The 21,697-nt window shown below is 41.1% G+C and overlaps 1 protein-coding gene across 4 annotated transcripts; it reads right to left on the bottom strand.

Moving 5' to 3' along the window:
- Positions 1–8,011: 8,011 nt before the first annotated feature.
- On the bottom strand, positions 8,012–15,491 carry LOC135096739 (uncharacterized). 4 transcript variants are annotated; one of them, XM_063998473.1, is made up of 3 exons: positions 15,108–15,491; positions 14,796–14,913; positions 8,012–14,482 (listed from the first exon to the last, which is right to left on the bottom strand). In XM_063998473.1, exon 3 carries the CDS (start codon positions 14,398–14,400, stop codon positions 9,079–9,081), a length of 5,322 nt encoding a protein of 1,773 aa, XP_063854543.1. In that variant the 5' UTR covers positions 14,401–14,482; positions 14,796–14,913; positions 15,108–15,491; the 3' UTR covers positions 8,012–9,078. The 4 variants fall into 4 exon arrangements, 3 of the variants coding, with proteins under 3 accessions (XP_063854543.1, XP_063854540.1, XP_063854542.1); XR_010264983.1 differs by having other exon boundaries at positions 8,012–8,473; positions 8,668–15,491; XM_063998470.1 differs by having other exon boundaries at positions 14,796–15,491.
- Between the last annotated feature and the right edge of the window lie 6,206 nt (positions 15,492–21,697).

The following is a 21,697-nucleotide window of genomic DNA, read 5'->3' as shown; positions in this document are numbered from 1 at the left end:
AAGTGCCAGTCCCAAAAACAAGGTAAAAAGAATATCCAAATATAGAGGATAACTGTATTGCAACCTTCCTCTTTAAAGAGTTTAAATGAGGAAATAGAGAAGCAGGCAGGGAGTTCCAGAGTTTACCAGAAAAAGGGATCAATGATTGAGAATACTGGTTATCTCTTACATTAGAGAGATGGACAGAATAGGGGTGAGAGAAAGATGAAAGCCTTGTGCAGCGAGGCCGCAAGAGGAGGGGAGACATGCAGTTAGCAAGACCAGAAGAGCAGTTAGCATTAAAATAGCAGTAGAAGATAGCTAGAGATGCAACGTTGCGGCGACGCGAGAGAGGCTGAAGACAGTCAGTTAGAAGAGGAGAGTTACATTCCGAGAATTACACAGAGGTCTTCTCTCAGATACAAAACACCTTGATAGCGAAAAAGTACTACCCTTTACTTCATCAAATCCTGTCATGACATCTGGCTTAGGCATCTGGAAAAACAATGAAATCTCTTTTTCAGCTCTGGGGCTGAAAAGTTATAGTGTATTTTCAACTGTTCTTCATCTTGACTTTATTACTGACGAGCTATAGTGCAGGTTAACTATGGGAGGGGGGAGGGGGGGCGTTAAGTGTGTCTTCATGGCTCTTACTGAATGTTTGTTAACAATTCTGCTCCAAAGTTATGAGTTACTAACAATCATTGTGTGTGTGTGTGTGTGTGTGTTCCCCCCCTCTTTCTCTCTCTCTCTCTCTCTCTCTCTCTCTCTCTCTCTCTCTCTCTCTCTCTCTCTCTCTCTCTCTCTCTACTACTTTCTTTTTCTTCTTTTTCTAATATCCATTCACATTCTTTTCTCTCCTTTTACTAAGTTACAAGTTTCATTTTTTTCTTTCCTGTATCATATCCGTCCATACTCCTTTCCTCCCTTCCCACCTAACCACACGTCCACCTTCCTCCACACCTGCATCGTGCCCACAACAGTCACAACTCAGCTTACCATTAGCGGCCCTTGCAAAACACACACGAGAAACCAGAGCATTTCAAAACACGGGTCTGGGCGCCCGACACACACTACTGTTCCAGCCACATACATGTCATTCCCAAACCAATGAGAAGAGTTATTATGTATATCATTTACAATATGGGTCTCACCTCCTGCCACACGCTATCGTCCTTGCCACAGTTGCATCATTCCCAGACCAATGAAGAGATTTATCGCCTCTGTAGCCTTTGAAAAATACCCCTTGCAAGAGCACAAAGCACTTAAAACACGGGTCTTAGTCCCTGCCACACGCTACCATCTCCGCCACACTTTTATTCTTATAGCAGCAAGACTTATCACCTCAGTAATCTTTAAAAAAACGTACCTTATAAGAACCCAGAGCACTTAAACCACGTGTTTTACTTAGTTCCCGCCACACTTTTATTGTTATACCAACGAGAAAATTCATCACCTCAATAATCTTAAAAAAAAAAAAAAGAAAAAAGAGTACTTTATAAGAACCCAGAGCACTTAAAACACGAGTCTCAGCGCCTGCCACACGCTGCCATCCTTGCCAAGCTTTTGTCAGATCCATTCAAAACACGTGACGGCGCCCATTCTTATACCAATTCCTATACCTTTATGGCCTTTGAAAAACAACCTTCTGAGAACCCACGGCATTTCCAAACATGGGTCTCGGCGCGCCACCCGTTAACCTGGCCGTGCTGCGAGGCTGGCCACAAGGTAATTACACTCATAGCAATGGAAGGAGAAATTGAAATGCAGGCTGGTTTATATACTTTATCCTCCAGCGGCAGCACAGTGCAAGTGGTGCTCTCTGCCAGTGCGATGTGGTGTAATTTGCCTTATTAGAGTAAGTGGTTCATTGCGGTTACTATACTCCACGTGTGTCTGGCTACATTAAATCTAGCATCAGAGAAAGTACAAGTCCAGCATGAAATAAACTGTGTCGCGCTGGAATTTGTAGGTACAGTGTTGGTCAGAAGTCAAGTAAGAAGTAGTTCATCATAGTCATTAGGTTCCAAGCGTTTCCAGCTACAATAAACGTTCCTCCCAAGCAGTAACAGGACGGAGGGGCGCGGGGAAGCCAAGGTGTCAGAGCAGGTGGTGGTGCGGGCAGGTCCAAACAACGTGGCTTTCAGAGAACAACAACAACAACAACAACAACAACAACAACAAGGCTCGTGACGTTGCAACAGCTGACGTCCTTATAATGAATCAGCCAGAACAATATTTCATGATAATAACAAAAAAAAAAAAAAAAACAAGGGGACTGAACTTTTCTGGTGACATAACATAGCCCACGTGTGGCAATAACATAACATATGAATAAATATATATCACTAATTCCTATTCTCCCCATCAGCACAAATCCCGTTTCCACCCGTACACGAGGGAGGCTCTTGTATTCTAAGTCAGTGTGACCAAAGGTTCCAATGTCTGGTAAGGATCTGAACAGACAACGCCGCGAAAAACAACTGTGAAATCAGATTCGTTGTTGGTGGTGGACATCATCACTGACTGGTAACGATCACAACAAAAGGAAGCGACAATGAAACAGGCCCTAAATCCTTTCACCAACATTAAATGAAGCATCAGAGAGTACTGCAAGATATATACTGTACCACGCTGGAATTGTTTGTATGTATGTAGGTAAAGTTACGATCAGAAGTCAAGTAAAAGTGGTTCATTGCAGTTACTATCTTCCAAGTGTTATTGGCTAGATTAAATAAAGCATCAGAAAGTACTGCATGAAATAAACTGAGACTGCTTGCAGCCTATGTATGTATGTATCTATATAAAGTTTTGGTCACAGTTCAAGTACCAAGTAACTGACTGTCTTCAGCCTCTCTCTCTCTTCCCCGCAATGTTGCATCTCTTGCTATATGTCGCTTTTTTTTTTTTTTCCACGCTGGCTGTTCTCCTGGTCTTCCTAACTGCATGCCTCCCCTCTCCTCGCTGCTGCACATGACTTTCTACTTTCTCTCCCTAATGCAAGAGCCAACCAGCATTCCCATTCCTTCATGTGGAGCTCTCTGCCTGCGATTAAGACTCCCTAAGATTCCAAGAGGGAAGCTTGGAGCCACTTCACTAAGTACCTATGGACTTTCTTTCCAACTTTACTCTTGTGGGACTGGCGGCTTCAGTGAGCCTTTCTTATTATTGTGGTCTTGGTCAGTTCCTATTACATAATGATAATAATAATAATAATAATAATAATAATAATAATAATAATATATCACTTCCTATTGGTAGCCTATAGCTTATAACAGTCTGGTAAGGGCTACTGGGTCTGCTGCTGCTTGATATCCTCTGTGTTGCTATTCTTGATACTGTTTGGTGTAAATTTACATCACGAGATAAACACGTAGTCAAGAAGTACTACAGGGAATTAATCACAACGCGCTGAATACTGTGTAGGACTGTAGGCAGGTACAAATATTATACAATTCAACATTACACACACACACACACACACACACACACACACACACACACACACACACACACACACACAGCTTCATAATCATTGTTGCTGCTTCAAAAACTGTACTGTGTTGACGTAGTAAATAAATGAAGCAGCCCTTTAAAAATACTACACGAGTAACAGTATACAGCGTTCAACAGTATGAAGGAACGTATACAGGTATTCTTAGAGGCTGAATGAGAGAGAAGACTAGGCTGGGATGGACTGGGACAAGCTAGCACTACCCTACTCTCTCTCTCTCTCTCTCTCTCTCTCTCTCTCTCTCTCTCTCTCTCTCTCTCTCTCTCTCTCTCTCTCTCTCTCTCTCTCTCTCTCTTTTCTATTTCATTTTACTTCATATATATTTCTATCTAAGAAGCAAGACCACACACAACCCACCCACTAATGTAAACCAACACACCATACACACACACACACACACACACACACACACACACACACACACACACATCCCACTACACCGCAGCCTAAACCCATGATGCTGCAGATGCTATGAGTTATGGGGCAGGTTAGATGGGAGGAGGCGAGAGGGTGAGGAAAATATTTGGAGTATGTAGGCTAGATAAGGCTGGGATGAGGCAGTGGGGAAGGTGGTGTGTGTGGAATTGATGTGGTAAGAGAGGAGAAGAGAGGAGGAGGAAAATACATCACAGCTCCCTAATTAGTTTTACTACCCAAAACTATGCTGCTGCTGCTTTTTCTTCTTTTGCAATGCACGAGTCTTCTCCAGTTGTCTCTGTCCCTTGCATCTTCCTCTGTGACTCCCATTCTTTGCAGTTCTACCGTGATTCCACCCCTTAATCTCACTCTGTCTTCCCCTCGCTCTTCGTTCCTAAACTGATTTTTTTCCATGCTGTTTTGATCGGCTCCCATTCTTCTCTTATTAATACATGACCAAACATATCAACACTATGGTCATCTAACTCAAACTGCTCTCCCTGAACTGCTACACCAAACAAACTGCTTCAGCTTAGAATCTGATGCAGCTATGAGGAAGTAGCTGTATGCCAGGCACACCACAAAGCATGCTATCAGTCACACAAAAAGTGTTCTGGAAAGAAGTAGACGTGGTGCGCGTGAGCATCATGTGAAGGAAGAGGTACTGGCTCGTGGCTTCAGGTCTAAATTTGGTGCTGGTGCTGCTGCTGATGTAGAATCTGGACTTATTTTGGATTATCAAGTGTCTTCTAAAATATGTTACAGTTGCGTAAGTAAGGAAAAGGCTTTGATGAACAAGAAAATTAGTGAGAGCAAGTTTTGATTCCAAGGTGAACATGATGATTGTGCACCAATTATGAAGGCCCCTCTGGGAGGAATGGAGGCATCTGAACTAGGAACATAAGAGGATATACAAAACTTTCGTGTCAGATGGTGACAGCGCTGCGTACTTTGCGGTTTGTGATATGAATGGAGGTGCAGGACCCTACGGCAGAGTGAAAGTGAAAGTGAAAGTGGAGTATGTCATTCACGTCGCATAAAGACTTAGCACTGACCTTCGTGCGTTGGAAAAGACCCGAGGTGGCTCACATAAAAGTAAAGCAGCAGCAACAGCAGCAGCAGTAGCAGCAGCAGCAGCAGCAGCAGCAGCAGTAGCAGCAGCAGCAGCAGCAGCAGTAGCAGGGAGATGAGCCTGAACAGAAAAGTGCACACAAGTGCAGAAAAAAATGTGATAAGAAATCCTGTCAACTTTCTTTCACTGTACACCTACAGACGAAAACCCACAGCACGACAAATGTGCCAAGGATAAAAACTCGTGGTGTTTCTATAACAAGAGTATAGCTCATGGGGAAACACCGCCACACACAGATGGAAGTCTGTTTTCAACTCGAAGCACAGCTGCAACAAGTGGCAGCTGTGTATGAGCGACTCACATTACACGAACTGATGACGCAGTGTTTTCAGAGGATGACACAAAACTGAAATGAACATCTCTATTCAGGAATAAGGCCACAACACAGAGGTGCCTCAAAGATGATGACAGACTTGGCATCTGCGACACCAGTGTGTAACTACAATGTGGGCTTTATTGAAAGCAATTTGTCGGGTCTTGGCACCAAGTCCACTTTGTCAATGGAAAAGTACCTTCAAGCAAAGGACGCGGCCACGGACCCTCAACACAGAAGGAAAACGAGAATCAAGGCGATCAGAAGGGACCTGGAGTGTGCAGCAGGGAAATACTGACCTATAAGCAGTACTGTCAACAAGTCAGCGCATTTCTCAGATGCAAGTTTTTGTCGCAATTTTTTTTTTCTTTCATCAGACCCAAATTCAAATTTTCCTATTGTTGTAAAACTTGTTGGATTTGTACTTTTCACAAATCATAAAAAATTTATTTTGGGGGTAAAAGCTTCAGTTCCGTTTACAAATAACAAGTTTCATCACTGATAACTTTAAATGCTAATTATGTTAAGTAGTTTTAGTCCCTCAATCAGTCAAACTTAGCTCAGATTTTGGGGGGATTTCATACTTTATTTATTTTTTCTTCCTATTTCATTTATTTATTTTTTTATTCATGCATTGTCTTCAAAGTTTCTACACAGTTAAGTAGGGACCTTAGCTACAAGCCATAAAATTTCATGTAAATTGATGCAGAATTTCAAAATCACCTTAAAATATCAGCACTGTTCCCTTATGTGGAGTACTCTAAGATTCCTTCCTTTAATGTGGTGGAAGTATTTCGTCACCCGTGTTCCTGTCCAGCTTCTTTTTTTTCACGCATGCTGGCTGTGCTCAACAAGCTTCCCTCGCTCACTTGCGCTGAATACTCCAAGATCCTTCAACAGTCTGGTGGTGGTGGCGTTAGGGCAGAGGTTTCCAAACTTAGGTAATATGACTTTTTTTTTTTTTGCGGGGGGTAATGGAGGGGTGGCAAAAAACAGTAAAGAATTCTGGAAATAAAAAAAAAATGCAGCATCTGAAATAAAAATTATTATATATGTAAATACGTTAAACCGGATACCAACAAGCATAAAAAACTACTATACATTATTAAAGAAGAAATATGTACCTTAGTATGTGGCAAGCATTAGTATGGGACTGGCATTTCAGTGGGCATTTTTTTTTATCGGACTTTTGTTGCCCTTGGCCAGTGTCCCTCCTACATGAAAAAAAATAAATAAAGCCAAGAGAGTTTTGATAGGTGTGCTCCAGAACAGTCACTCAACAACTCTGATCACGATGTGCCCAGTACGTGCCACTCATTACCTCAGCCTGTCTCTGTTAAATTAACACGGTTTCTCTGTGAGCACCAGCCGAGGTAGACGCAAGCAGGCAGTCATGTGTGTTGCCTTATGCAATATAATTGGTATTTTACTCATTGTTACACCCTTCTTATATTTAACAGGTACTTTAATTTAACTACATATAACAATATTGACAGTATTTTGTGGCATATTAAATTGGGTAACAAGCTGAAAAGTTTGGGAATCACTGCGTTAGAGGGTCAGCAAATCACCGACTCCACCTTAAGCCAGTATTCTGAAACGCCTTGCCCTCTCATGACGACTATTTTTTCAGGCCACAGAGATGATCAGCCGGGTTCTCAACAATGTAGGAATCTTGTTAATCTGTCACTAGAACCATAAAAACACTCTTCAAAACCCGTGTAACTTCAACTACAGCCTTCTGAAAGTTGTGGGGTGCGACGCTGATGTGTTTAATAATAAGGTTCTTTCTGCCATCTGTCACCTGCCACACCCACCACCAGCGTGCCTTGCTTCAGTGCATCCACGAACCTTCCGTTTGGTGTTGCCCTCTTCCCCCTGGCTGGTGGTCCGTCTCCAGCGTCCTCCTCCCCCCCACACACTCCCCTACGTCTCTCCTCTGCACGGAGCCACACTGCCGTACCGGCTCTGCATTTGTTTCCAGACATGCAGTGTCGTCTCTCTCTCTCTCTCTCTCTCTCTCTCTCTCTCTCTTCCAGCATATATATAACCTTCATTTAAAGTCTAATTAAACTATCATGCGATGCCTCCAATTTTGTTTAACTGGCTCAACAATTTCTTTAATATCAGGAAACATTTTGAAAACATGAAAGCGTACTATAACTACGAAATTTTTAAGAAACATAAGGAAGAAAAGCAACTGTTTCAAAAAATAACCAAGATAATGCATTTACGCTTGAGAGAGAGAGAGAGAGAGAGAGAGAGAGAGAGAGAGAGAGAGAGAGAGAGAGAGAGAGAGATTGGTTCTGAAAGAGCGGTAGATGAATGGAATGAACTCAGTAACCAGGCTGTTAGTGCCGAGTCAATAGAGAGCTTTATAAGAAGATTAGTCATATATATGGATGGGAGTGGAAGGTGGGAACAAGCATTATCCACACGGGGATTGCCACGTGCAGACCTTTTTTTTTTTTTATGTATGAAGGACACTGGCCAAGGGCAACAAAAATTCAATAAAAAAAGAGTGCCCACTGAAATGCCAGTCCCATAAAAGGGTCCAAAGCAGTGGTCAAAAATTGATGAATAAGTGTCTTGAAACTTCCCTCTTGAAGGAATTCAAGTCATAGGTGTAGCGTTAGGGCAATCCACAGGCGAGCAATGTGTTGCAACATTTATTGTAGCGTTCCAACCTGTGGGTCCAGGATAAATCAGCCCGATACCAAATCATGGTAAAATCATATGAGCGTAGAAACACTAAAAATACAAAAATAATCACTACATAACATGATCAGACCTTGAATAGTTCCCATGTACCTCATAGTATAATAAGTACAGAAATCACAAAAATATCTCTGCAGTTCACAATATGATAAACCTCCCAAACAATGGATAAATACCCTGTGTGACTCACATCATTATAAAGCTCAGAAAATCCTCATACATATCACTGTAAATCATAGCATGACAAAAATCACACAAATACACAATAACCATAACACTCACAACATTGCCAGCGTCAGTTGTGTTGAAAATACTATGGCGTGGAATCCCCAACAGCCGGATACGTCACTGGTGCTTTGATAATTGATAGGTAATCCACTGACGTCTCACTTTCATAACCCTACAAACCACAGACATGTCAATATCTCATTCCCTGATCATATGATTAGTATAATTTAATAAACACAATCATAGGCACTAATAACCCATGATTGATAACAAGTGGTACAGAAATAATGTTGAGCACATGAAGCAAATTGTAACTACTATGAAGATAACCCTGAACAATAATCATGTAAAGGTTATAACACTTACAGTCTATAGAACAGGAGGGGCGACCTTATTCCCGAGTCCTACGAGGGAGACCCGTAGCTAGCAAACCGTCTCCACTTGTCTCACTCTCCTGTCTGTCAGTGTCTATATCAGGCCGCGCGGGCCTCCACAACAACCGTGTGCCACTCCGCATAAACTATACTCTTTAACAAATCCATTGTAGTCTACTTATACAGTATTTTTATCACATCAAATATCAAATACACAATTTACGGACAAATACATACATAGTTGGTGTAAACTCGTTCAGCATACAATAAGAAGTATATTAAGAGAAATAAAACAAATAATATTGGAACCATACCACTGACGGGTAGCACGAACGTAAAATAAACTTAACTTAACATGCGCATAATCATGTTACACTCCCCACCCCAAGAAAAAGAATTAAAATTATTGTTCTTCGATCGGAAGTATCAACACAAGTTTGTGGACAGATCTGTTAACCTTTATATCTTGATGACCCTTATACATGCTATTTCCGCTTTGTAACTTGTATCTAATTTGTACATCTCTAACCTTACCATCAGAACTCGGTAAAACTTGACACACTTCAGCAAGTTTCCAATGCCCTTTCAAATTATTACTATCCTGCACCAAAACAATATCTCCCACTCGGAGATTTCTTTTCTCACAATGCCATTTTTGTTGTACAATTAATGTTGAAAAATAATGCATCATCCATTTCTTCCAGAAGGATTTTACAATTGCATTGATGAACCTTTGGCGAGTCCTTGTGTTTGTACTGCTGTCAAATACACCTTCTGGTGTGTGTACACTTGCACGCCCTAGTATTAGATCATTTGGACAAAGATAAGATCCCTTAGTACAGTCTGAACCATTTTTCATACCTATTGGTCTCTCGTTCAACATATTTGCAATCTCAAACATTGCTGATTGTAATTCACCAAATGTCAATGTACTGTCACCTATTACTCTGGTCATAACTCTCTTCACCAATTTTACCATAGCTTCTGAGCACCCATTCTCCCATGGAGCATCAGCAGATTTTGTAAATTTCCACTCCATACCGCCTTCTCGGCTAAATTGTGATAATTTTTCCTGGTCTTGAGTCAAGAAACAAACTTCTTTACTTGCCAATTTGAGTTGTGAACCATGGTCGGAATACATTGAGTGAGGGAAGCCTCTGATGGCTGTAAACCTACGAAGAGTAGTGATGAGACTGTCAGTATCATACCCTTCTACTAAGTCAACATATGATGCTCTTGTGCTGAGACAATTTACTACAACACCATACACCTTTTTTTTACATCTTCCTTTGACTGTATCCTTAATCATTAATGGGCCAAATAGATCAAGAGCAGAATGGTAAAAGGGAGGTGAAGGTTTCAACCTTTCTTCTGGTACTGGTCCCATGCTTTGTCCAATCACTTGTTTTTCTAAACGTCTGCATGTCACGCAGCGAGATTTAACTGATTTGATTAACTTTCTAGCTTGAGGAATCCAAAATTTAGCCTGTAGTTTACATAGAGTAGATTCAATCCCTCCATGGTCTTTATCATGAATATCCTTAATGCACACCTCTGTGAGTCTATGTTTAGTGGGAAGTAGAATGAAAGCTTCATTATTGTAATTATTCTTCAGCCATGCAGCAATTCTTGATCCTACATATATTATTCCATCCTTACAAAATGGACCTAACCGCTTGAACCTTTTTTCCCAGTTGTCTGTTAAAGAAATCTGGGCTCTTTTGATCCATAATATTTCTGCTTGTTTAAGTTGATCTACTGTTGGTGATGCCAGGATTCCCTTGAAAGAACGCGCATGAAGGGCATTCAAAACTCTTGCAGTGACTCCTATAATTTTGCGGTATGAATTAAATCTGTCTATGTCAAACATATTGCAGTCATTAATATGCCAGTTGTTTACTTCAGCTGTGTTAATGATGGACTTTATCTCTGGTGTTGGAGAGATTGACTTCATGGGCCATTGAGAAAATGGTAATTCTAAGAAAGTGGGTCCACACTGCCAGCATGACGTTGGACCCATATCAACAAATTTACTTGAACGGGTCATTAGGTCAGCTATGTTTACTTCAGTCGAGATCCAGTGCCATTCATTACTCAAGGAGCTTTCTTTTATTTCTACAATTCTATTTGCAACATAAGTTCCAGCCTTAATATTGTGTTTTGTTATTTGTGAAAGCACAATCTCAGAGTCAGTAAAGTGGTGAACATGATCAAATCTGATGTTAGTTTCGTTCATTATTGTATTGCGGAGGCGAACACTAAGAACTGCACTGGACAACTCCAGTCTGGGAATAGTCTGTGTCTTAATTGGTGCGAGTCTGCTTTTGGCTGCAAGTAGCTTTGATTGATACTTATCTTTCCCAACACGCCAACGTGCATAAGCACACGCAGAATATGCTAGGGTGCTCGCATCATTAAACAGTATCAGGGTTGGTTCAACTAATTCAGCATTACAAATGCATCTAGGCAATTTAATAGTTCCCAATTCATGCATATCATGACAGAATTTGTACCATTTCCCTATAAATTCCTCAGGTAAAGGATCATCCCAGTCTAATTTCCGTCCATTCTCATCAATGTACTCAATGATTTGTCTCATCAACAGTTTACCACGTAAAGTCACTGGTGTAACAAACCCCATGGGATCAAATATTGTTGATATGTAACTAAGAGCCTTTCTTTTAGTTAGTGGATTTTGTGGTTCATCGGAATTACTCTTAACTTCAACACTGCAAGTCTGTTTACACGTACTTTTCATTTTCATCTTGAAACTTATTTCATCTTCTACAGGGTTCCATACTAATCCCAGAACCTTTTCTCCTGGTATACCTGACAAGTCCACATCATTTCCAACTTGGGTCTTCCCACTTATGATCCACTCCTTCATGTGAAAGTTTCCACGGTTCAGAATAAGCTCAACATCCTTTATGATCTGACTAGCCTTCTCTGTATCATTCATGCTATGTATGATATCATCCATGTAACTATCTTGCACAATTACGTTGGCTGCTTCAGGGAATTCCTCCTTGCATTTCTCAGCTGTTTGTCTCATAGCAAGTATAGCAATAGCCGGACTACAAATGTCTCCAAAGGGAACTGCTGTGAGGGCATAGTGGTCTGGGGCCCGATCCTCAAAGTCTCGCCAAAGAAACCTGTGTACGTGACTGTCAAATTCAGATAACCTGATGCTATTAAACATCTTGGCTATATCTCCAACAAATGCTATGGAACCTTCTCTGAATCTAAGTAAAAGACCAAAAAGACTGTTCATTACATTGGGACCCTTAGCCCAATAATTATTCAGCACATGACCATTATATGAGGCAGAAGCATTAAATACAATGCGAGTAGGGGTGGAAGCTGAACTTTGTTTCAACACCTCATGATGAGACAAATAGTGCACTGGACCTTTGTACCAATTTAACTCCTCCCTATTTAGTTTTCTAGCAACACCTCTCTTTAACATGTCATCAATTTGTACCTTGTAATTTTCTGTTGACCTACTGCCCAACTTCTTCAGTCGCTTTTCCGTACCTTTAAGTTTCATTAGTGCTACCCCAAAATTATTCGGCAAATGATGTGGATCTTTAATCCAAGGGTAATGTACAGTCCAGGTCTTCTCTTTCTCCTGATATTCAAGTCCACTGAGAATCAATTTCATTTCTTCTTCTTCCTTTACAGTTATGTGCGTCTCTCTATTGCAGTCTTTACAGTTAATGCAATTGGTACATTTGGGTCTACAATTTGTGCCTAGGTGATCCATTGCAAACAAATTATCTATATCCTCCTTAAAAGTTCTACAGATCTCCCCTTGAATTTCAAAAGTGTTAGATGTTAAGGACATGTGGTTTACTTGAGCCACATAGTGCTCTGTATATTCATTTTTGAGTTCTGGGTGCGATCCTCTGACACAATAGCCGAAGGGACCTTTCATGAGTTGCAATTTCCCTACAGTTTTAACAGTTGTAGGAATGATGTCACAACTGTCAGCACCAATCAAAAGATCAACTCTCCCATGAGGACGGAAAATATGCATTGACTGAGAAACTCCTAACTGAGAAAGAATTATGTCCATAGGGACTGGATTAACTTCTGAAGTGATTTCATCCATTCCTACACATTGTATTAAATATTGTTTACCTGTCTCATCTACAAGAGGCATTTTATACATTTTAGTGAATACAGTATCACTTACATTTCCAACTGTTGTCATAGTGATGTTATATGGTGTGCCACATAATCCTAAGTCCCGTGCTTTGCGATGAGTCACCAAGCTACTTGTACTGCCGGGATCAAAAAGAGTTACTAATGAGTCATCTTTACAGTTAACTTGACCAATCATCAGCAAAGTACAACCATCTGACTTGTTGGTGTGAATATTAATATCATTTTGATAAAGCAAATAGTGAAGTCTCGGATGATGTGGCTTACCACAAACATTACCATTTCCTAACTTCATGTAGCAACTGCGTTTTTCCTGACAATCCTTAGAACTGTGTCCCATTGCCAAACAGTGAAAACAAACATGGTTCTTCCGTAAAACCTCCATCTTGTTTGAGGGTTCCAAATTATGAAATGTGTTACAGCGACTGATAGTGTGCGAATCAGAATTGTGATACCAACAAAAGTTGGGGTTTCCGTAGTTTTGTCTATGACGTCCAACCTGTGAACCCCCACTAGATAGTGTTTGAGTGAACTTCTGCATTATACTTTCCATGTTAGCCTGATGTTCTGCTTGTTGAAGTTGCAACTTTTGCAATGTTCTCATAATTTGACTGTCATCCTCTTTTACCTCTACACTATGAACAGTAGCCTTGGAATTATGTGACCTCTTACGAACATCTTTGTCTATATAATCAAGGACATTCTTTTCTTCCTTCAAATACTTTAACAACTCAGGAAAAGCATTTACTTTATTTGACAGATTTTGGTAGATCTTAGTCCACTCTCTTTTTTGTTGGGGTGGAAGTATTTTCTCAATTAAGCTTATCACAATTACAGTGGACATCTGTACTTCTAAATTATTTTTACTCATGTCAGTCCAGCACTTTTCTATGACTTCCACGGTTTCTACAAATTTACCAGTATTGCCTTCAGCAATTGGCTTTAATTCTTGCAGTTGGTTGATAACAGTATCTGTCAATCTAACTGGATCAGCATACCTTTGGTCAAGACGACGGAACATTTCCTTGTAATCATCATCTACTCCATGTACTACACTTAGCGCTTCACCTGATAAGCACTGTTTTAAGGCAAAGGCATTTTCCCCATAATTGACAGTCATTATTTTATCATAGTTGCTGCGAAATGTCTGGTATTGGCGTATGTCACCTTCAAATTTAGGAGGTTCTATTGGCTTCACCTTAACCTTAGTTGCACTATCTGTTAAGGCTGTCTCCTTTTCCTTTTTACATAGCTGTAATAAAGTCTCACAAGCACCTGTCTTCAACAATTCTGCCTGAACTATATACTGTTCTTCATTCTTAAGTTTTCCATTAAAGTCCTCCTCCTCTTGATCACTCTCACATAATGCGTCCATCACATCCTCGTGTCGTCTCTCGAGTTCCCGAAAAGCGTCCTTTACTTCCTCATAATAATCCTCAATAATGCTAGATGGCTTACCCTGCTTCACTTGCTCAGAGAGTAGGTTACACTTCCTAGTTAGCTTTCCACGGGCTGTCCCTCGTAGTCTCCGTCGGCGCTCAAGGTCCTCCGTCTTGGGCATGGTTGTGGGTGTTGTTGGAATGTAGCGTTAGGGCAATCCACAGGCGAGCAATGTGTTGCAACATTTATTGTAGCGTTCCAACCTGTGGGTCCAGGATAAATCAGCCCGATACCAAATCATGGTAAAATCATATGAGCGTAGAAACACTAAAAATACAAAAATAATCACTACATAACATGATCAGACCTTGAATAGTTCCCATGTACCTCATAGTATAATAAGTACAGAAATCACAAAAATATCTCTGCAGTTCACAATATGATAAACCTCCCAAACAATGGATAAATACCCTGTGTGACTCACATCATTATAAAGCTCAGAAAATCCTCATACATATCACTGTAAATCATAGCATGACAAAAATCACACAAATACACAATAACCATAACACTCACAACATTGCCAGCGTCAGTTGTGTTGAAAATACTATGGCGTGGAATCCCCAACAGCCGGATACGTCACTGGTGCTTTGATAATTGATAGGTAATCCACTGACGTCTCACTTTCATAACCCTACAAACCACAGACATGTCAATATCTCATTCCCTGATCATATGATTAGTATAATTTAATAAACACAATCATAGGCACTAATAACCCATGATTGATAACAAGTGGTACAGAAATAATGTTGAGCACATGAAGCAAATTGTAACTACTATGAAGATAACCCTGAACAATAATCATGTAAAGGTTATAACACTTACAGTCTATAGAACAGGAGGGGCGACCTTATTCCCGAGTCCTACGAGGGAGACCCGTAGCTAGCAAACCGTCTCCACTTGTCTCACTCTCCTGTCTGTCAGTGTCTATATCAGGCCGCGCGGGCCTCCACAACAACCGTGTGCCACTCCGCATAAACTATACTCTTTAACAAATCCATTGTAGTCTACTTATACAGTATTTTTATCACATCAAATATCAAATACACAATTTACGGACAAATACATACATAGTTGGTGTAAACTCGTTCAGCATACAATAAGAAGTATATTAAGAGAAATAAAACAAATAATATTGGAACCATACCACTGACGGGTAGCACGAACGTAAAATAAACTTAACTTAACATGCGCATAATCATGTTACAATAGGAACGTGAAAATACAGAAGCAGGCAGGGAGTTCCACAGTTTACCAGAGAAAGGGATGAATGATTGAGAATACTGGTTAACTCTTGCGTTAGAGAGGTGGACATAATAGGGATGAGAGAAAGAAAGAAAGAAAAGAAAGAAAGAAAGTTTTGTGCAGCGAGGCCGCGGGAGGAGTGGAGGCATGCAGTTAGCAAGATCAGAAGAGCAGTTAGCATGAAAATAGCGGTAGAAGATAACTAGAGATGCAACATTGCGGCGGTGAGAGAGAGGCTGAAGACAGTCAGTTAGAGGAGAGGAGTTGATGAGACGAAAAGTTTTTGATTCCACCCTGTCTAGAAGAGCAGTATGAGTGGAACCCAGACATGTGAAGCATACTCCATACATGGACGGATAAGGCCCTTGTACAGAGTTAGCAGCTGGGGGGGGGTGAGAAAAACTGGCGGAGACGTCTCAGAACACCTAACTTCATAGAAGCTGTTTTAGCTATAGATGAGATGTGAAGTTTCCAGTTCAGATTATAAGTAAAGGACAGACAGAGGATGTTCAGTGTAGAAGAGGGGGACAGTTGAGTGTCATTGAAGAAGAGGGGATAGTTGTCTGGAAGGTTGTGTCGAGTTGATAGATGGAGGAATTGAGTTTTTGAGGCATTGAACAATACCAAGTTTGCTCTGCCCCAATCAGAGATTTTAGAAAGATCAGAAGTCAAGCGTTCTGTGGCTTCCCTGCGTGAAATGTTTACCTCCTGAAGGGTTGGACGTCTATGAAAAGACGTGGTAAAGTGCAGGGTGGTATCATCTGCGTAGGACTGGATAGGACAAGAAGTTTGGTTTAGAAGATCATTAATGAATAATAAGAAGAGAATGGGTGACAGGACAGAACCCTGAGGAACACCCCTGTTAATAGATTTAGGAGAAGAACAGTGACCGTCTACCACAGTAGCAATAGAACGGTCAGAAAGGAAACTTGAGATGAAGTTACAGAAAGAAGGATAGAAGCCGTAGGAGGGTAGTTTGGAAATCAAAGCTTTGTGCCAGAGTCTATCAAAAGCTTTTGATATGTCCAAGGCAACAGCAAAAATCTCTAAAAGAGAATGACCAAGACTCAGTAAGGAAAGCCAGAAGATCACCAGTAGAGCGGCCTTGACGGAACCCATACTGGGGATCAGATAGAAGGTTGTGAAGTGATAGATGTTTAAGAATCTTCCTGTTAAGGATAGTTTCAAAAACTTTAGATAGGCAGGAAATTAAAGCAATAGGCCGGTAGTTTGAGGGATTAGAACGGTCATCCTTTTTAAGAACAGGTTGAATGTAGGCAAACTTCCAGCAAAAAGGAAAGGTAGATGTTGACAGACAGAGCTGAAAGAGTTTGACTAGGCAAGGTGCAAGCACGGAGGCACAGTTTCGGAGAAGAATTGGAGGGACCCCATCAGGTCCATAAGCCTTCCGAGGGTTTAGGCCAGCGAGGGCATGAAAAACATCATTGCGAAGAATTTTGATACGTGGCATGAAGTAGTCAGAGGGTGGAGGAGAGGGAAGAACAAGCCCAGAATCGTCCAAGATAGAGTTTTTACCAAAGGTTTGAGCGAAGAGTTCAGCTTTAGAAATAAATGTGAAAGCACTGGTGCCATCTGGTTGAAATAAAGGAGGGAAAGAAGAAGAAGCAAAGTTATTGAAAATATTTTTGGCTAGATGCCAGAAATCACGAGGGGAGTTAGATCTTGAAAGGTTCTGACACTTTCTATTTTTTTTGGTTTTTGGCTAGTTGGAGAACAGACGTGGCATGGTTCCGGGCAGAAATATAAAGTGCATGAGATTCTGGTGATGGAAGGCTTAAGTACCTTTTGTGGGCCACCTCTCTATCAAGTATAGCACGAGAACAAGCTGTGTTAAACCAAGGTTTGGAAGGTTTAGGACGAGAAAATGAGTGAGGAATGTACGCCTCCATACCAGACACTATCACCTCTGTTATGCGCTCAGCACACAGAGACGGGTCTCTGACACGGAAGCAGTATTCATTCCAAGGAAAATCAGAAAAATATCTCTTCAGATCCCCCCAACTAGCAGAGGCAAAACGCCAGAGGCACCTTCGCTTAGGGGATTCCTGAAGAGGGATTGGAGCGATAGGACAAGATACAGATATGAGATTGTGATCGGAGGAGCCCAACGGAGAAGAAAGGGTGACAGCATAAGCAGGATTAGAGGTCAGGAAAAGGTCAAGAATGTTGGGCGTATCTCCAAGACGGTCAGGAATACGAGTAGGGTGTTACATCAATTGCTCTAGGTCGTGGAGGATAGCAAAGTTGTAGGCTAGTTCACCAGGATGGTCAGTGAAGGGAGAGGAAAGCCAAAGCTGGTGGTGAACATTGAAGTCTCCAAGAATGGAGATCTCTGCAAAAGGGAAGAGGGTCAGAATGTGCTCCACCTTGGAAGTTAAGTAGTCAAAGAATTTCTTATAGTCAGAGGAGTTAGGTTAGAGGTATACAGCACAAATAAATTTAGTTTGAGAGTTACTCTGTAGTCGTAGCCAGATGGTGGAAAACTCGGAAGATTCAAGAGCGTGGGCACGAGAGCAGGTTAAGTCATTGCGCACATAAACGCAGCATCCAGCTTTGGATCGAAAATGAGGATAGAGAAAGTAGGAGGGAACAGAAAAGGGGCTACTGTCAGTTGCCTCAGACACCTGAGTTTCAGTGAGGAAAAGAAGATGAGGTTTAGAAAAGGAGAGGTGGTGTTCTACAGATTGAAAACTAGATCTTAGATCTTTAGATCTGGTGTTATTAGGTGCTTGTAGTTTTGTGTGGAAGAAGAGAGTTGTCTTTAGAGGGCAGGCTGTGACTGCCCCCTTGTGTTGTGAGACACAAAAGGGAAACGTTCAGTGAGGTCACAGCTGGGTTTAATGATAAGTTCACAGCACCCCCTGAACAGTGCTTTAGACCTCACTGGGAGTAATTATCGTTTCGGGCTCTTGCAGCTTCCATTGTTTTCTTATATGTTTTTTTTTTTTTTTTATGTTCTAAGAAAGTGTAGTAAACGTACCGCTCAGAACGGAAGCATAGATGTAAAGAGAACACGTCCCTCCACCAGCCATACAGAAACCATTTTTTTTTTTATATTAGATTGCTCACCGTACAAAAAAAAAAAAAAAATCTATATAAATGCAACAAAATTTTTCCACCACCAGCCACCTCAGACACCTTTCGCAGGGGATAAAAGTGCCACGTCAGCCTAGATTACGATAGCTTAAATCACCTTAGTTTTTCCTTATTTTTTTATTATTATTTTTTTTTTTTAAGTACGAAGACGCGCTGAGGAAAATTTAAATAAACACCACCACCACCACCACCACCAACAACAACAACAACAACAACAACAAACACCATCACCCACACAGCGTACAGACAATAACCATCTCATATCAAAATGATCCGTTTAGCAAAACAAAAAATACGAACAATCTATTTCAGAGACCATACCAAGAAAATTGAACAACAGAACTAATATTTGGAACGGAAAAAAATGTGGTGGCAGAGAGAGAGAGAGAGAGAGAGAGAGAGAGAGAGAGAGAGAGAGAGAGAGAGAGAGAGAGAGAGAGAGAGAGAGAGAATTATCTAACCCTGTGCCCAACATTGTAACATAACCATTCCTGTTAATCCTTCCGAAAATGTATATGTCCATCTACTTTATATTGTATTTCTTTGAACATTGTCATCGAGAGAGAGAGAGAGAGAGAGAGAGAGAGAGAGAGAGAGAGAGAGAGAGAGAGAGAGAGAGAGAGAGAGAGAGAGAGAGAGGGGGGGGAAGAGGAGAGGGAAGGAAGGAGGGAAAGAGAGTTTTCTACCCTTAACCTTGTCAGAACTTGTAAATTGTTATTATCCTTTAACAATAACAAGAGAGAGAGAGAGAGAGAGAGAGAGAGAGAGAGAGAGAGAGAGAGAGAGAGAGAGAGAGAGAGAGAGAGAGAGAGAGAGATACGGCACACACTAGGCTGCTCTGACATTCTCGCGTAACACTGTTGAAGGAATAATGAGTTTGATTAGGTTTTTTTTTTTTCAAGTCACTAGTTAAATATCAATTTCTTTGCACTCTAACACTATTTAACGCTGCACAGCCACTATCACGTAACACTGTATTGAAGCAACACTGGCTTGAAGAGGTTATGAGAATTATTTAGATTTTCTAGATTTTCTTCTGGTCACTAATCAGCTATCAATTCCTTTGCACTCTAATACTATTCAACTTATCACTGCAACGATATTAACACTGTGGTCAAGTAGGTAGGTAGCACTGGGTAGGTGTTATGAGAATAATTACGTTTTCCAGGTTTTCTTCGAGTCACTCCTTTGCACTGTAACACTAACTTAGCACTGCAACACTGGAACTGTGCCTCCGTGCTTGCACCTTGCCTAGTCAAACTCTTTCAGCTCTGTCTGTCAACATCTACTTTTCCTTCTTGCTGGAAGTTTGCCTACATTCAACCTGTTCCTAAAAAGGGTGACCGTTCTAATCCCTCAAACTACCGTCCTATTGCTTTAATTTCCTGCCTATCTAAAGTTTTTGAATCTATCCTCAACAGGAAGATTCTTAAACATCTATCACTTCACAACCTTCTATCTGATCGCCAGTATGGGTTCCGTCAAGGCCGCTCTACTGGTGATCTTCTGGCTTTCCTTACTGAGTCTTGGTCATCCTCTTTTAGAGATTTTGGTGAAACTTTTGCTGTTGCCTTGGACATATCAAAAGCTTTTGATAGAATCTGGCACAAAGCTTTGATTTCCAAACTACCCTCTATCCTCTACCCTTCTATCCTTCTCTCTGTAACTTCATCTCAAGTTTCCTTTCTGACCGTTCTATTGCTGCTGTGGTAGACGGTCACTGTTCTTCTCCTAAATCTATTAGCAGTGGTGTTCCTCAGGGTTCTGTCCTGTCACCCACTCTCTTCTTGTTATTCATTAATGATCTTCTAAACCAATCTTCTTGTCCTATCCACTCCTACGCTGATGATACCACCCTGCACTTTTCCACGTCTTTTCATAGACGTCCAACCCTTCAGGAGGTAAACATATCACGCAGGGAAGCCACAGAACGCTTGACTTCTGATCTTTCTAAAATTTCTGATTGGGGCAGAGCAAACTTGGTATTGTTCAATACCTCAAAAACTCAATTCCTCCATCTATCAACTCGACACAACCTTCCAGACAACTATCCCCTCTTCTTCAATGACACTCAACTGTCCCCCTCTTCTACATTGAGCATCCTCGGTCTGTCCTTTACTTATAATCTGAACTGGAAACTTCACATTTCATCTCTAGCTAAAACAGCTTCTATGAAGTTAGGTGTTCTGAGACGTCTCCGCCAGTTTTTATCACCCCCCCAGCTACTAACTCTGTACAAGGGCCTTATCCGTCCATGTATGGAGTATGCTTCATATGTCTTGGGGGGGGGGGGTTCCACTCATACTGCTCTTCTAGACAGGGTGGAATCAAAAGCTTTTCGTCTCATCAACTCCTCTCCTCTAACTGACTGTCTTCAGCCTCTCTCTCACCGCCGCAATGTTGCATATCTAGCTGTCTTCTACCGCTATTTTCATGCAAACTGCTCTTCTGATCTTGCTAACTGCATGCCTCCCCTCCTTCCGCGGCCTCGCTGCACAAACCTTTCTTCTTTCTCTCACCCCTATTCTGTCCACCTCTCTAACGCAAGAGTTAACCAGTATTCTCAGTCATTCATCCCTTTCTCTGGTAAACTCTGGAACTCCCTGCCTGCTTCTGTATTTCCACCTTCCTATGACTTGAATTCCTTCAAGAGGGAGGTTTCAAGACACTTTTCCACCAATTTTTGACCACTGCTTTAACCCTTTTATGGGACTGGCATTTCAGTGGGCATTTTTTTATTAGATTTTTGTTGCCCTTGGCCAGTGTCCTTCCTACATAAAAAAAAAAAAAAAACAATAAGAACACTTCTGCCAGGTAGCATTGGGTTGAAGGGATTACGAAAATAAGGTTTGTTTGGTTTTCTTTCTTCAGATCACGTTAACCCATCCACTCCTATGCACTGTAACACTATTTAACTTAACACTAACGATAAAAAAAAACACTGTAATCAGTTTATATTATCAGAAGCAAGGTTTGTGTAGGCATTTTTTTCTCTTATCAGAAGAAAGGTCTAGAATATCATAAGTAAAGTTTGTTCAAACATTTCTTGCCAG

This window comes from Scylla paramamosain, unplaced genomic scaffold, assembly GCF_035594125.1.
Source record: "Scylla paramamosain isolate STU-SP2022 unplaced genomic scaffold, ASM3559412v1 Contig6, whole genome shotgun sequence".
NCBI classification, from domain to species: domain Eukaryota; kingdom Metazoa; phylum Arthropoda; class Malacostraca; order Decapoda; family Portunidae; genus Scylla; species Scylla paramamosain.
Note: the sequence above shows the minus strand (reverse complement) of the source record. Positions and strands in the feature narration are given on the sequence as shown.

Bases quoted from the DNA above. Each gene is read 5' to 3' on its own strand.
- LOC135096739 (XM_063998470.1), bottom strand. From the start codon at position 14,400: ATGCCCAAGACGGAGGACCTTGAGCGCCGACGGAGACTACGAGGGACA.